The sequence below is a fragment of the Excalfactoria chinensis genome, chromosome 7 (assembly GCF_039878825.1).
Source record: "Excalfactoria chinensis isolate bCotChi1 chromosome 7, bCotChi1.hap2, whole genome shotgun sequence".
Taxonomy (NCBI): domain Eukaryota; kingdom Metazoa; phylum Chordata; class Aves; order Galliformes; family Phasianidae; genus Excalfactoria; species Excalfactoria chinensis.
Genome location: NC_092831.1, coordinates 16,077,501 through 16,094,820, shown reverse-complemented (window position 1 = coordinate 16,094,820; position 17,320 = coordinate 16,077,501). Strand labels below are relative to the sequence as shown.

The 17,320-nt window shown below is 36.1% G+C and overlaps 1 protein-coding gene across 1 annotated transcript in view; it reads left to right on the top strand.

Annotated features, from left to right (window-relative positions):
• The first annotated feature begins 669 nt into the window (after positions 1–669).
• LOC140255001 (sodium channel protein type 2 subunit alpha-like) overlaps positions 670–17,320 on the top strand; it is a 65,466-nt gene continuing 48,815 nt past the window's right edge. The window contains exons 1-4 of the mRNA XM_072342228.1: positions 670–979; positions 8,831–8,959; positions 9,505–9,799; positions 15,275–15,591. Coding sequence (XP_072198329.1) covers positions 15,325–15,591 — 267 coding nt within the window. The 5' untranslated portion in view covers positions 670–979; positions 8,831–8,959; positions 9,505–9,799; positions 15,275–15,324. The remainder of the gene's footprint in view (positions 980–8,830; positions 8,960–9,504; positions 9,800–15,274; positions 15,592–17,320) is intronic.

The following is a 17,320-nucleotide window of genomic DNA, read 5'->3' as shown; positions in this document are numbered from 1 at the left end:
TTGTTTAGTGGGAGGATAACATTTATTCGTTAAATATCACATAATTGAACAATGCTGGTAGTTCGATACTGAATGAGTTAGGGACAGTAGTGGTCTCTCAACATTGCCTGCAGCACTATTGCACACAGACCAGATTTTGGAGCTCCTGCAGTTATAATTCTTCCCAGCATGGCCAGAGGAGTCCTAGGTAAGAATATGTTAATCCCAGGAATGCTGTATAAGGGAAAGACTTTGAGACTTCTATATAAGCATAGCACATTTTATACATAGAAAAAAATAAAACACAATGACGCCAAAGATGCATGGCAGTTCGCAGTGAATAGGACAGCATCTAGATACACACCAAATCCAGCACACAACAATGAGGGGAACAGTCAGTATCTGTGCCGTCCACACATTTCTCTCTTAGATTTTTACAAGAAACAACAGATTTAGAACTAAAGACTCTGCTAAATGCATTCAGATTGCTTTTAAATTAAATTATTAAAAAAGTTAAGAAAAAATCTTTAGAAGAGCTATTCGATAATTGGAGTGGCTCTGTTGGTCTGTTCTGCTTCTTGCCTGGAGGAACGTACTACACAGGATCTGCCTGAAGTGTAGTGTAAAGATGCTTTACAAGCTGATGCTTTGTACGTGTTCGTTATCTTTACCAGTAGGTGGAGCTGCCATGTTAGGTGCTGCTTTTTTTCATTTCTTCTCCCCCTCCGCTCCCCCACCCTTCGCCCTCCCTCTTCCTAATAAGCTGTTTTCTGATACATGTTGGGTACCATAGAGTGAGAGGGAACAGGAAGCGGAGGCAGAATCGGGGAGGATTCTGGAAAGGTCTCTGTGTTTTCTTTTACACTGAGAATACCGAAATTATGATTAATTAGTAAAGCTTCGTGGATGGAAATCTGTACAATTTCAGCAGGGGATACATATTACCACGTTATTTTTGGATGCTGGGCTTTGCAGTGATTTTTCATTCTTCTTCGATCAGGTAAGCTGGCAAAACATTAAATCCTACCCATAATCAATCTTAGCAATATGATCTTTTTCATATTTTGGAAGGAGATTGTACCCTCTGGTTTGCTGTTAAGGTAGAGCTAAAGATGGAATGGGGAATTCAAAGCCATTTTGTACTGACTGATTGTGATGATGGTGTGATTTTTTCATTTTAACCTAGTTAAATCTGATGTCTGGCCTCTTAATGTGATAACGTAATGCAGTAATCGTGCTTGCAAAATCAGATCTTTTTATCATCAAGGTGTACAACATTAATTCCTGGCATTTTATAGAAATGACCTTGTTTCCTAAGAAGGAAAATGTGGTGAGAGTCAGGCTCAGGAACAGCAGGTCTCGTAAGACTCCAAACATCACAGATTCTGATGATACAGGAATAAAATCCATGTGGTTTGTTAATGCCATTTTCAATATGCATGTATATGTGTGTGTGTGTGTGTGTGTGTGTGTGTGTGTTTTAACAAAATCTCCTTATTGGTTAGATTTTTCTAAAAGGCATATACGAGAATATTTTCTTTCTGTGCCATTTTTTATTATTTTTTTTTTTCCCATAGAATATACATTGTGTGTCTGCGTGTATGAGAGAATGGAGTCACCAACTGTTAATTAACCAGAGGGCCACACTGACAATACTGCTCACATTATGTCCATAACATCGCTGCCTAGCTTAATATATCCTTCATGATAGGACAGTTTAGATAAATTTCTTCATGTCATTTTCCATTTATCTATTGTCTTATTCATTGTTTTTAGAAGTAATTACAGCATTCATTTATTAAAGGCAAAAGGAAAATATATATAAAGCTCATTTTGATAGATTAATTCTTTTTTCAGTAGTGGTTCCGCAGATGTACATTCACATGGTATTCAATATATACAGTACTGTAGTATTCATTTGGAAATAATGTTCATGAGAAAAAAAGTAGAAATAAAAAGATACCAAAAAACCGTACAGCAGCATCAAGGAGCTCACTGTTTACAAAACACTGTCTCATACCACACTGGAAAAAAGATGCAGGATCGAGTCTCAGTTGTTGCTCAGAGCAGCGAGGCCTATACGTGAAGCAGTGATAGGAAAGAATGAAGTTTATGATTCATATTCTTTGTATCGCCAATTCAGTATGTCTGTGACTTCCTTGTGTAAGTAACTTCAGCACAAGTAAATAATAATGATGATGCTGTTTGTTTAAAAACGTACCACTTTTATGCTTTCATAATGGACTTTTCATGAAAACAGTTTCAAATGAAGAAATGAAGACTTTTAAAGTCTAATTAATCTTAACGTCTCCATTTTGGGAGGAAAGACTGTGTTAAGACTAGACTGTAAGCTGCTGTGGTAATTTGAAGCTCCATAGCACCTGTTAAACAGATACGTTATTTGTTAGGCCTTGGTATTTATAGAAAATATGCTTGTATTGTTAGCTCATTATTTTTTCCCCTAAAAAGCAAAAGTTAAGACCTCACACTGATTTTCTCAGCTGTGCTAATTAAACTGTTGCATTGAGGTAACAAGAAAGCTAGCAGAGGTAGGGGCTGCCACCACTTCACTGAGGAACAGCTCCCTTATACTCTCCAAGCTTTTGTCAGCAATGTAATTTGGTCATTTCCCTTTAATATTTGGGGGTGGGGAGTGTCAAGGGAAGGGAGAAAATATATGAAGTGTGCCTTCCAAATCAATTTGTTGATGTTACATTTTGTGTTTTCACCTTTTCCTTCATCAGATAGCACTAGATGAGTTAATTTGTAGGGTTTTTTTCTACACCCTCAGCAGACAAAGAATTTTAGAAGCAATAATGAAGGTGGGATGTAAGACAGAACTTGTGACTGATGGCATCCTGCTGCTGCTTGCATTCTTGGCCCCATATGTGTTAAATATATGCTATGTATTACATTGCTGAAGTCCCACAACTTTTGATGGATCAGATAACAGCAGATGCTGAGACTTCCTCAGAGTAGGCAAGAAAGTTGTGACCTGATTCCCTAAAACAAAAATCCCAGCAGTTTTTACTCCTATACTGTTCGTGATGTAAGGTGACAAAAATTGTTTGAACTCTGCTTAAGTTAAATCCAAAATAAGTACAAGTTTCTGATAATTGGTGTTTTTTTTGTTTAAATTACCTATTTGTTGACCTCTGAAAACAACTGTTGAAAGTAAGATTCAGGATTTACTCTTTTTTAAAATCAGAAAATTCCAGGTAAAGTTTAGAAACTTAACTTCAGTTTATATAAGTTTATTTGCTGCTCAGTGTACTCCTCTACTCTGTATTCTTTAGCTTGTAGCTATAAATCAGCAATTTCTGCTGATTAACACATATTGCAGCAAATATCATTTCATCAGTGTCACGTTGAATTCATAAAATCTTTAAAGTATCATAATAAAATTGACATGCATTCACACTGCTTACACATCAGATGTATACGCTGAACTGAGGCTTCACGTGAAGTGTCAACCATCATAAAATCCATGTTAAATTGTCTCCTCTTAGTGGAAAGCTGCTTTTACTTGTCCCAGCTACTGTTCCTGATTAAAAGCTCCGAAGCACATTGCCAACAGCACTTCCCCGTATCTATGAGGCATGCTCTAAAAGTAATGCCTCATATATCATTATGTAGGCCCAGAACCTCAAATGCTGATGTTGGTGAAACAGAAGTAGAGGCTGAACCTTCCCACAAATACTCTTTTCTTTTTTTTTTTTTTTTTTTTTTTTTTTGCTTTTTTTTTAAAAAATATATTATTTATTTTACAAGTCTGGCATGCAGGTTCTTGTTCATTACTGGTGAAAATGCATAGCTAATGGCAGTGACTATGTTGAAAAGTAGAGCAAATTCTCAGCTACAAAACGCTATTGTGTGTTATTGCACTCTTTATGTTTATTGTAGTTTCCATAGAAAAAAAACAGGAGGCATTACTTCCAGATCAAGCTAAGTAGTTGACTGCCTTCCCATAGGAACTCAGTGCTGGTATCTTACATTAAGCTCACCTACTTGCACCAGTTTTCCGCATGCTTATCTGAAATCCCCAGTATTATCCTGATAGTACTATTGCTTCATTTTTCTTGTCCTGTAACTACGCAAAGGGCAGGATAAGAGTAGCTCAGGCAGAGGATGCATTACTTCAAAACATAAACATGAAATAAGAGCACAATGTGCTTTTGAAAAACTATAGTGTGTATAAGTGCCATCACTGAAATCCTAAACAGGAGTATGCAAACTTAATTATAGGCTACAAATGAATCTGATTTTTCATTGCCAAAATGATTTCCTTCAATCAAACAAAGGAACAACAACAACAAAAACAAACAAACAACCCAAAAGCCCTTCAAAAAACAAACAAAAAAGCAGCAGCCAACCCAACCCAAAACTGTCATTTCAAATTCTCAAAAGACTTGAAAGTGGTCACCAGTCTTTTTAAGGCCTTCCTGCAAACAAAAATGACTGCTCATGTATTCTAACAACTAAAATTGAACAGAATGTGTTTTATGATAAAAGAATACGTTCAAATAATTGTAACATTTTAATTTTAATTTAATTTAATATAACTGATACAAAAAGCACAAAAACAGCACAGTAACACTTGATAAAGCAAAGTCTAAGCTACAAAATACAGTCAACATAGTTATCACCATTAGCTATGCATTTTCACCAGCAATGAACAAGAGCCTGTGTGCTGCACTCATACACATCTGCACCAGCAGAGGTAACCCAGTGTTGCCACTGCTGAAACTCACCACCCACCACATCACTGCATTCACATCCACTGCTGGGTGTCCATCAACATTCAGAAAGCATCAGTGAATGTCAGTGTGTGCCATTTTTTCAGCATGGAGGAATTCATCTACCCCTTTGCTTTACTGGCACTACCATGCCAGACACCATTTTGTCAGACTGCCCCTCTGCTGCCATCTGTCACAGGGCAACAACATGTAATGGAGTATTGGTGGGAAGGTTCAACCTCAACTGCTGTACTACCAACAGCTGTCTGTAATGTCATGGGCCAATATAATAAAATAGGAGAGTTACCAGGTACTGAAAAACACGATGGAGCTGTGAGGTGTCCCTGTTCATTGCGGAAGAGTTGGACTAGATGACCTTTAAAGGTCTCTTCCAACTCAAATGATTCTATCATTCCCTAACTTTCAGAGCAGTGCTTGTAGTTACTGATCTTTCCTTATTAAAAAGTTCTAATTAGGCAAATGTAGATCATAGGGCTATCATATGCACAGGCCCTTTTTTCAACGTGGAATTTTTTCCCTGCTGATTCTGTGGGGTCATGGCTCAATCTGTCATATCACTGGATGTTATAAATCTTACCAAAAGATAAGACTGAGTATGTGTATCTTGATTGTATTGTACATACTAATATGTGACACATACCAGATGTATCAGTTGCCTACATGCTGTACTGTTGTGCTACCTGCATAGCAAAACAGATGTCAGCTGTGTGTTGAAGGAACTGCATGTATACAGACCAGCCAAACACTGCATACATAACATATAGCTGACTCCCTGTATTGGCGCTGCGACAGGCATAGCCTCATGCTTTGCAGGAGTTCCTGACTGAAAACATGATGGCCACTAGCAAATCTGACATGATTTCACAGGTGTCAGCATGGAAAAAGACTTCGAACAGTATCAGCATTATTTGCTCTGTGTTCCCAGTATAACTGCTCAACAAGATCCTTGTCAGAGATACATAGCAGACACTTCCATTTATAGATTTATGCTTAAATTAGACATTGTTTATTTAAAATTAGGACCTCCCCTAGGATTAAAGTCTTCGTATGAAAAAGTCCGACTCAAGTTCTGAACAAAAGCAATACATTTCAACCTGTGTTACAAAAGAATTTCTGCCTACTTAGTGAAGCTGTAATTGAGTATTAAGGGAGTCCTGCAGAAAGGTTTTCACTACTACTAGTTTGAGTTACTTGCCTCATATTTTCTATTTATCAGATTGCTAGAATTCTTCCTATATACTAATGCATAGAAAGAACGCTAGAATTCTATTAGCTATACCACAGTGTATGTTGTTTAAAACCACAGGCCTCTTTTTAGTACAATATTGGGCTGATAAACAGTATAAGAAAAGATGTCTTTTAAAGAAGCGGGATTACTTGCATTTCATAGGCTTTATTCCATTGTAGTTCTGACTAGATGAAAATGGTACTTCCATAATCCATTAAGAAAACTTTCTAAACTTAGGGATTAATTTAACTTTATTAAGCAGTTCCATGCAAATGGAACTTGAAGAAATCCAAGTATAATTTTCATTGATTGTGTCAAGCTACAGATATGAAATGTACCATTTTCATTTTGAATTTCTGTGCTTATACCTCATATAGCAAAGACCACATACAGCTGAGAATTCTGTATAAGCCTCTCAGCAAGAAGTTCCTCTTTTTTTCTTTCAGTTCCCTAGACAACTGTCAAAGTCTAAATACAGTCCATTAATCTTGTGCTATACAAATTTTATTCTTTCATTTTTTGTATTGATTATTTTCTGGAGGTTATTAATTCTGAGAAAACAAGCATCCCAGTTGTGTGGTTCCTAGTGATTCAGTTCATTTTCTGAGTTTATATTGACATTTATTGTTAGTTTTACAAGCAACGTTTTTCATAAGTTTCTCTAGAGAAGATTAGAAGAGTATGACTTTTTGCAAACACCTTTTGTTTTAATTTTTGAAAGCAAGAGTGATATTGCAGTGCATTTAGACATTGCTATGTGATGCTTCATTGTGAAGTAAAACCACCAAAGTAGTGGTAAGTGTTCAGGAACACTCAGAATTAGTTGAATAAAAGTTATGGGAAACATGCAACAAATAATTCTGAATCTGGACAATTATTTCTGTGGTTAACTGTTTCTTGTTAATCTAAAGTCAGACTAACTTTTCTGTAATTACTTAACATTTCAAATATCCTAGAGTTCCATTCATTGTTTGGCATTTGCCTCTCACTTGAGAATTCCACTTAGCAGAAAACATTACTGGCATATTGTACAAAAACAATCTTTATAGGAGTGTCTAATTCTAAATAACCCCATTTCTTTCCAAAATCACATTTTGGAGGAATCAACACATTCTTCCACAGGAAAGTGTAATGACAACAGGTAACTATCTTTCCCAGCTCAGCTTTACATTAAAAGGGAGCTCAAGTACACAAAGAGACAATTGGAAACATGTAAAAAATATATCTCACAATATAAAGGATGCTTCATCTCATCTTAAAAGAAATGCTGTTGTCCTTAGGCAGAAGAATGGGGGAAAGAGTCCCATACTTAGAAAAGAGTATATTGTGTAGTTTGCTCATCAGCAATCACTTCTGATGAATGCCTGAGGTTTTACCTGTGATTCACTCCCGGAAGTTGAAGCAGGATAACCTGCTCTAAATAAAAACAATTTTGGTCAACATATCTTCCAAAATAATTCTCTATAGCTGCTTTCTGCTGTTATGAAACTTTATAACTTAAAAATGCTTATAAAAGTTTATAGTTCTTAGGTGAGAACCAACTACAAGAGATTGAAAGCCTACAAAAATTAAGGCAAAATATTAAGAAAACATAATGAAGTATTGATTTGTCTTTTTTTTTGTTGTTTTTTTGTTGTTGTTGCTGTTGTTGTTGTTGCAATGCATTACAAATACCTTATACAAAAAGATGCTAAGAACTACATGAGATGAGAAATTGAAATTCTGTAATTAATCTACTAGAGTATAAATTTGGGACAAAGGGTCTCACAGTTTCACCAACCTCCTTCGATTTTTGCAGTGATACTGCTATGGGGTACAGCATCAGTAGATACACAGCTGCATCCCTCATCCACTGGAAATACAGCCAGTAAGAACAGAAGTGAAATAAAATAAATAGGGACAAGAAGGTTAGGGTTACATGTGAAAAAATGTTGCCTATGAATACCTTGTGCTCTGATTCAAAATAAGGATTTATTGACATTTCCTGCATTGTTAGTGTTATTAAATCTGTCCATGCCAAATATGGATACCTCTACCATTTGCACACAGCAATTATTTTAATAACAGAAGTTAAAAGACCTCCTTTGAAAATAAGCGTCGTTTAAATACTTAGTATTTGTGATGTTTCTGTCATTTGAAAGCTATAATATCTCTTTCATATCTTTAAAGCCTGCAAGCAACATAAGTTAAAAGTTTTCGCTTATTTGCCCTGTCTCTGACCATGAGATTAGATTACAGCCACAGTGCTACTTCAGAGGCAGAATACAGATGTACCCAATAGGCAAAGGGATGGGTAATCCCCCTATGCATCCCCAGGGAATTGCTACATTCAGTGGAAAATTTGCATTGCTGGATACGTATCATTGGTGGCAGTATCAGAGTCAAGATCCCTTGAGGGTAGTAGTGGAGATGAAGCTTTCAGATGTCTTCAGTGGAGCCTCTTGTAGTGACTCACCACAGTAAGATGTGCTGAATCAGAGCCTCACTCAAAATGACTGGGACATGAAAACTTTGCTGTCAGCAATCCTCTGAATGATTTTGTTATTAAACAAGTAAAAGCTACAATTGAGGCATCACTTAATGTATCTTTGAGAAAGAAAGTTACTCTAGATTAACAGTGACTAGTACTAGTATTTTGAACATATTTTATGTAGGAATACTTTGAGATCAGTCTTTATAAAAGAAGTAATGGTCAAGTTGAAAAATGGTATTCTCTTTGAACAGATCTGTGTCAACACAGATTTCATCCACAGACTTTTCAATGGCTGCTCATTCTCATAGTGTTTTGGAGAAAAGTACTATAAAGTACGCTTTAGCAGGGGCTAGAACTTAACAGGGATGTCTTATTTTTTCTCTTCTTTTGTAGGAATAAGAAACAAAATAATGACAATGTAAAATAAATTTTAATAGAGCCAGAAATATGGTTCAAATGGAAATAAATTCTGAAAGATATCTGATCCCAATCTCAGCTGCTGCAGACTGAAGTTTCCAAGATGTAAGTAGACTATTTAAATTTAATTAAATATATGCTCTGAATACTGATGTTTTAAAGGCTGAGGAAGCAGCAGCTTACTTTTAGTCAACTCTTGTAATGATACCATCTGAAGAATGTGGAGAAAACACTGGCCTTTGCGTTGTTTGAGATGGAAGAAAATTTTGTTACACAAAAAGCCTAGTTATACGAAATTCATAAGATAAATAACATGCAGAAGTATCCACATTTTCCTCCAAAAGCATACTGAATTAACTTTTTATTCCCGGTTAAAGACTGTAAATCAGAAGAGAGTAATGAATATCTTTGCAGTTTCCTAAGCAACAGTTGAGAACCTTCCTGTTAGTCTGGGCTTGGCTGTATTACTAAAGAAGGAACTAGTCAGATAGTAATCTCAACAGACATTTTTCTTCCCTTTCAATTAGAGAATGCAATTAAAAGAGTAACTGGAATTTTTGAAATTCACATCACTTACAAGATATTCAGAAGTGTACCTTCAATCTGTGCTAGGTTTTATGGCCTAATCTGTGTTCCACTCTTTTTCTAAGTCTTTTCCTTAGGTTGGAAAAATGGGGCTATATGGAGACATAAATTTATCTTTGCCTACTGCAATTGATTTTGAAAAGTTCTGGACACTGGAATAGTAAAAACAAAATCACGGAGCTCTGAGAATCTTCAGCCTCAAAGAAGCTTCAACTCCCAAGGAAAAACTTTTCTTAGCAATTCAATTATCTGCTAGAAATGCAGTTTTTTGTTTGTTTGTTTGTTTGTTTGTTTGTATTCATGATAGCAAAAGATCCAGTGGCTAAATTCTGAGATCTGCTTTTTCTTGGAAGAATAAAGGTAAGACTATCCTTTCTTCTCAGTCAGACAGTATGTTCTGATTTATATGATGTGCTTTTGATATGGTGCTATATATCTTCCCTAAAATATGAGCTGGAAAATGAAATGAGTATCATTAAGTTTCTGCAATTTGACCTTATAATGTGTCATGTTTACTGCAGTTATTTTCCAGTATAATTTAAGGATCTCTGCAAAGTATTTGGAAAAAAAAAAAGTATTATGTTCCAGTTATGCTGGTAGGCTGAGAAACAGACCCTAATTCAGCTGAATGTGTTTGACTTCTTCAGATTACTTCTCAAATAATTTAGGCATTCATATATGATCTCTTTTTACACCTTCTGAAAAGCAATTCATTCTTTAAAAAAAGAAAATACGTAAAGACTGTATTTAAAGAACTCATAAACTCTGTTTTTATGACTAAAAAAAGTCAAAATGTTTGTATTTGTCATTCTACAGTTTGCAGGTACATATCTGGGAAGCCCATATTCATTTCCCTAGAAAACATATTTTATTTTTGCCTGACATCTTTTATTGGTCAGATTTAACCTCATTTTTTTATACTCTAAGCAGATTTTCTAACTCTTATTTTCTTTTGTTGAAGCTGGAGTCCTTCAAATGTAGTTACCATGCTTTCAGACCTTTCTGAACACCTTTTGATGAGAATATTAAATAAAATCATATGTAAGACCTTTTAAGGACCATGTTTTTCTAGTATTTCCTGATCATTGGTCAAGCTTCAGTCAATGAGCTGCAAATTCACATTCAGTTAATTACTACTATCCTATTCTATACACTTATAAGCTAGGCTTTTATTACACAAATATTATTACCATTGCATTTCCTTATTAGCTATTTTGTATCCTAATAATAGTAAGTACTTTAGTATTATGTTATTTATTGCCACTATTTATTTTATTAATAAATACCTTGTGGTGACCATTATTTTTATTTTGAATAGTTGTGCAGTACTATTGCCTACAGGCTTACTAAGGCCTACTTTACGAAACAATACAAGAAATTACAGTTCATCTCTATCAATGGCTATAGCCTAAGGAAAAAGACAGAACGGATGGATGATAAACATTGGAAGGACTGGAAAAGAGGAAAATAAATCCTATGTATTGTTAGGAACTGCAAACACAAATTATCACAGTATAAATTAGTAGATTACAGTTTAAAGAAGAGGCAGATTCAGAACAGGTGGTAAGCACTGGAAGCTGTTCTCAGGTTTCAGACAGCCAGACCTTTCCTTGAAAATGCTTGCTTTCCTGGAACAAAGTTACAGTCTCCTGGAGCTCCTTGACTTAGAATCAACAGATGGTTTTGACTGGATGGCACTTTATAAATCTCAATCAGCTCTCCATTGCATTGAATAGATTGCACTGCACTTTGAATTAAAGCATTAAGAACTCAAGTCTTCTATTTTTAGTTCTATTTTTCAGTCAATTTGTAAAGCAGTAGAAATGGTTCAAAGATACCATGGAAAAGTATGCCAACAACATGTAACCATTAAAAAAAAAAAACACCTTTGAAGCTTTTCAGCAGACAAGGGGACAGGTTTTTCTTTGTCAAGTAAACATCTGCATATGAGTTACTTCACTAGAAGTATTTCTTAGTGAAAAATCTCTGCACTAAATTAACATTCACCCATCCTTTCTTTGTTGTAATGGTCAACTGAATGCATTGGAATTGGTTGTAAGAGAAGGAGCTGTGATGATGTGACTCCTTTACTTCCTGTCTGTAGTCCACCTGTACTCCATTTCTCATTAAGACAGCAGTGGTGTGAGTTGAGGTATTTTTCTGATGACATCAGCAAACACGTAATCTCTTTACTTCTACAGTAGCAGACAATAATCTCCAGCTGATGCTGAAGCGATACCACCAACCCTGTTGTTTATGTCTGTCCTGAAGTAGGAGTCCCACCTTTTTAATTTGGACAATGTCTTCACTGCCCTACTGCAACCAATGAGTATCATGAACACCCGTGACTCAGAATAGATTTTGTTTTAAACCTAATTTTTATGTGATTATGTTTGCTTTTAACAAAACCATCTGAGGCTACTTCTGTACTTGACGCATCAGCAGATATCACTGCTAAATTATAACCTCACAAATTAATGATTAGATTAAGAAAATTACGTTATATGATATTTTACAGATTCTGTTTGTTAGCTTTGCATTGTGCCACTGCATGTTTGTGTGCCACTGTTTCAGCTTTAATGGAATAAAAATCTCACAGCTTCCCCAAGGGGAAAAAAAAAAGTAAAAAAAGCAGGAAAATAATTCAAATGCCTGTCTTCTGAAAGAAAAGGGAAAAAAAAGCAGCTCGAAAGGAACACTGTAGGATTTGCTACTTTCATAACATGTAATTTTTGAAGAGTGAATGTGGCTTGTTTCACACAGACTACAGATAACTTGTTCAGTATCTTGGTGACTTTAATAATCACGGTATCCACCTCGCTTTTACGGTGCCGCTTTCAATTTTACCATTTGCCTGATTTAAGATATCCTAAAAATAGATACCTTTAGGCAACTTCCTTTGGACTTTTCAGTGATCAACAAATTAATTTGGCATCATTAGCACAGATATTTTGCCTACTTTCTAGTCATTTTCTGTATAAGCGATGAGATGATAATTATATTCAAAATTAAAATGCAACAACTTATCCCTAGGCCTAATACAATTAACTGAAATGTACATATAATTAAGAACATATAAGGATAGTATGTATTAATCTTTAAAGGAAGGGACTGAAGGAAAACTAGAAAAGGGTTTGTGAAATGATACGTGCAAAGACCACTAGATGAATTTATTTGGCATAAAATGTGTCTTTAACTTCTTTAACTGTAACCTGGAGTTCATAGTATCAGCTATTGAGGGGCCCCGAGAAAGCTGAAGTTTCAGGGCAGTGTTTTATTAGTTTTCTGGGCTGCTTAGAACTTACCTGTATTTTTGAAAATATTCCTTAGAAGATACTGCTTCAATGAAAGCTACTCTGAAATGATTAGGCAGACAGTTCTTTATTTGTCTGGTATCACTCATGGCCTGGCAGTTTATTCACAGGACATAAGCAATTATAAAATCAGCAGAGGAAGAAGAGGGAAGCTGCCACTAGTTTACAGTTCAAGGATTGCTATGAACTTGCTTAGGGCTCCACGTAGGGAACAGAATTGCTTTTGCTTCATTGTTCTATCAAACTACTGTAATTATAGCAAAGATAACCATAAATATTTGTGATTTTTTTCCCCACTAAGCAGAGGTAATGTTGTAACACAATGGGAAAGCACAGCAGTGAGAGCAAAGTAACAAAGTCCTAGGGTGCAACATGTGAGGACTTGCTCAAATGCAACAGCCTTAGAGACCAAAGAAAAAGAAAGAGGCTGCTTATCTCCAGGAGGCCTCAGGCACACAAGAATCTCCAAGAAGATGCCCTAGCCACCACTGCCAGCACTTAAATGCGTCCTGGGAAGGGGTGGATCCTGAGTCCACGCCTTTCAGTCACTCTCTCAAGCTGTGATTTAGAATTTCCACTACAGAAGTGTAGTATCTAAATAAAATTGATTTGAGCATACTTAGTATAGAAAGATGCTTTTGTAATAGCCGCAGTTAGGAAGGATACAAAAGCATGTCAATAGCACAGACAGGACTTCAGGAATGTTTCTGGACTGTTTCCAGAGAATGTATGCATGTGCAAGAACTTCTTTACGGTGAGGGTGGGTTCACTGGCTCAGTTAAGAATTTATTTTTCAATTCAGATGCATCAATAATTCCAGCCCCTCCTGGATTTACGTATTACATTAACAGAAGGTTCTCCAGGCTTTTTACTTGAGAAAAACTCTCCATGTCTACATCACAGTTTACTTAATTTATGAACTTATGGTCACCTCCATTCTGGCGTTGTGTTACTCAGGCACTAATCTGCCAGTTACATTATTTCAGTGATTTCAGTGCACATCATACACACTGATGCCATGCTGTGAACACAGTCCATAAATTTGAAGTGGCATAGGGGCAAGTTTACCCATGAAGTCATTTGCTTGGTAATTTGGATTTAGGAGTAAGTGGTCTCATTTCTTCTTCCATTTTTCCACTGCAAATTCTTCAAACATTTTTTAACATGTTCTTTCTCTGGCTGGGATTTGGGTTTGGGGAGGTCATTTGAAAGGAAATCATTATTTTCAAAGGTCATTACTGTAGCATGCCATTTCTACAAACTGCTCCAGACAGGGGAGGAGCTTTAGGAGAAAGACTGCCAAATGAATACTAATGAGTATAATATTATGTCTCAAATCCAGGCTTAACAACTACAGTACACAGTTGTACATTCACAAGGTAATGTAGGGAAGGCTGAACGGCTTAATTATGCATACAACACGATTCCACTCACTCATTTCAGGCACCAAAATTCACTAATCCTAAAAAACAAACAAACAAACAAACAGATTTCATAATTTTTAAATTATAAAAGCAATTATTACACAATGCACCGAACTCTTGCAAAATAGGCAGCAAATAATGCTCTTGTGTTAGTGGCTCTTCTGCTTAACAAGATCTGCCATTCCCCTTTCCATCCATTTTCCCCTCACCACTGTGCTGCACACTGCATCAGTCTGAACAGGACCCACCGCAGAACAACTTGGAAGAAAAGCACATTACTTTCATCTGATCCACTCACTGCATGACTACATAAAGAGACTTGTGTTGCTTTGGGGAGTTTGGTGCAGAGAGCAGGAAAAAGCAGCAGAAACTATAGCAGCCAGCGTTGGTAGCAAAGACATTCAAATGGAACCTCAATCTTCAGTTCTTATTTAGTTGTAGCCTGAAATAATGTTATGATACTTCTGCAAGGAATTAGAACAGTGCTCATTTCCCATATTGCCTTGATCCTGTGTCCTCTCTCCTTTTACTTAAAAGACTTGTGCTTTTGATTCACATCTCACAGACTGTCAGTAAGTGGACACAAACCTGCCTGCATGCCTAAAATTCACTTTCAGTACAATAAACTGCCAGTAAGAAGGAATTATGCTTGTTCATTCCATCACTTAGTTTTCATTAAAACAGAATTAATCAAATTATTTAATTATTAAAATTAGATTTCTCAAACTTCTGATTTCTAAATATCAAGACTATTTCATAAAATATGCATTTACAGTTGCTATTAAAAAAGAAATATATGTTTAAAACACTTGTATCAGTAGTTTTCTGTAACTGGAATCGCCTAAGGCCATAAACATAGCAGGGCTAGTGAATATAAATAGTGTCTTTTCCAAGACCAACAGGAAAAAGTTGAAAAATAATCATAAACTTTAAAAATATCTACTTTAAGTGAGCAGTTGCTTTTAACTTTATTCCAGCCTTGAAATATGCTGTTTCCATTTCAGGCCTGGAAAGTTTCTGTGCAAATGTATTTCACTTATTTTATCTTCTGGTGGTACAGTTTAGTTTTCCTAACTCATTTGCATTTTTCTTCGTAGGTCATTCTTATGCAAGAGGCTAAAAGGAATTAAATTTGCAGGATGAAAACATGGCACAGGCACTGCTGGTACCACCAGGACCTGAAAGCTTCCGCTATTTTACTAGAGATTCTCTCGCAGCTATTGAAAAGCGTTCTGCAGAAGAAAAAGCTAAAAAGCCCAAGCAAGAACATACTGATGATGATGATGAAAATGGTCCAAAACCAAACAGTGACCTGGAGGCAGGAAAGACCCTGCCATTTATTTACGGTGACATACCTCCAGGGATGGTTTCCGAACCTTTGGAAGACCTGGACCCATATTATATCAATAAAAAAGTGAGTAGTAGAATTTCTGCACTTGAGATAATTTATTTATTTATTTACTTTTAATCAGAAAAATATGGTTAGTCATTCAGCCACTAAATGCATAGAAATATCTTTTCATCTAAGAAGACTGATTTATGCTTTTCTATGCTGTGACTTCTTCAGCATCTACTGAATTGCTTGCTATTTACCTTGGGTTAAGGGAGCTGTAACTTCTTTGAACTTTCTTGAAGTTGAGCGCATGGCTGAATGTTCCTGATTTCAGCACAGCAGTAAGACTGGATGTGAGAAACAAAATTGTCCAAGCATGATTTTGAAGGGAGGTGGTTGTACATAACCAGATAGCAGCAGATCACGCAGTTCAGTGAAATAAAACACTGTAGCCATATTCCTCACTTCTGCTATAGCTATATCACATATTCTAACATGAATAACATAAAGGGCATGGGGTCTTTTTAAATCTTGAATCTTACAAAACAGACTAGTAAAAAAAAACCTCTGGAATGAAGTTTCATAAATAAGTTCAGTTATAAAGTTTTTTGAACAAGTCTACAAATAAGTTTCAGAAAACTGAGTACTGAATTATAATCTCTGATATCCAATCAGAAGAAGTAGTCACAGCTTGAGAAACTCAGACTACTGATGGACTTGTTAGGCCACTGAAAATAATCAGTGAGCTGCAGAATCTTTTATCACAGGTGACATCTGCATTTATGTTCAATACGAGCCTAATGTGCTCAACAGATAACAAATGGACATCTGAAATAATGAACTGGAATTAATCATCCCTCCTTCAATTTGTAGCAGAAATTACTTATAATCACCACCTCGTCCATGCAGAGAAGATTATACAGGACTTGCAGTCTGACTTCAGGGTGATGTTGGGACAGGCAGAGTTGTTCTACTATTTCTAACTGGGTGAAGGACTGACAAGCAGAGAGTAATGCCAGTAGGCGTAAGGGCACTGTCATCCTCAAGGCCATGCACAACATCACTGTGTGAGCAGGTGCTGGAAACGATCCATTACCTGCAGGCTATCCCAGGAGAATGAGGTCGTCTTTCTCTCCTAGAAGGAGCAGGCCAGGTAGGCAGCAAAGGCCGTGGGGAGGGCAGCACTTTTCTGATCAGAGGCAGGAGAATAGAAATCAACATGGAAAGCAGTGATACCATATAGCTCTGCTGAGAGCATAACAAAGACTCTATTATGGTAACACAAAGCAGAGCCATTACCACTGACAAAGAGCAAAAGGAATGAAGAGTAGTCATGTCCTGAAGAAATTTCAGACAGTACTAAAGATGCAAGTTTATCTCACGCACAAATAAACTTGGAATAAAAAGTGAAACACTTTGGTGATGATGGCCGACAGGAACAAAATGAAAGTGAACACTCACCATATATTTATCAGGTTATATTTGAAAAGATAATAACTACCTAGATTTGGTGCCCACAAATATGGAAAACAAGCGCATACTATTAAAAATGAACACATCATATTCTTTTTTAAGAAAATGTTTGTTGGTATTGGTTCTGGTTATGCTTGTCATTGGCTGCTTAGAATGATGTCAGCTGATAGTTTATTCATTCCTTTCATTTTTTTCCATATGTGCTTTTAGAAGATACATATAATCAATATCGGTAATGTTTAAATTCTCAAATGAATCTGAAATTATTTTAAAAGTATGCTGCATTGTTCAGTGACCAGGTGTTTGTCCTTGGAATCACATGAACATATATATATAA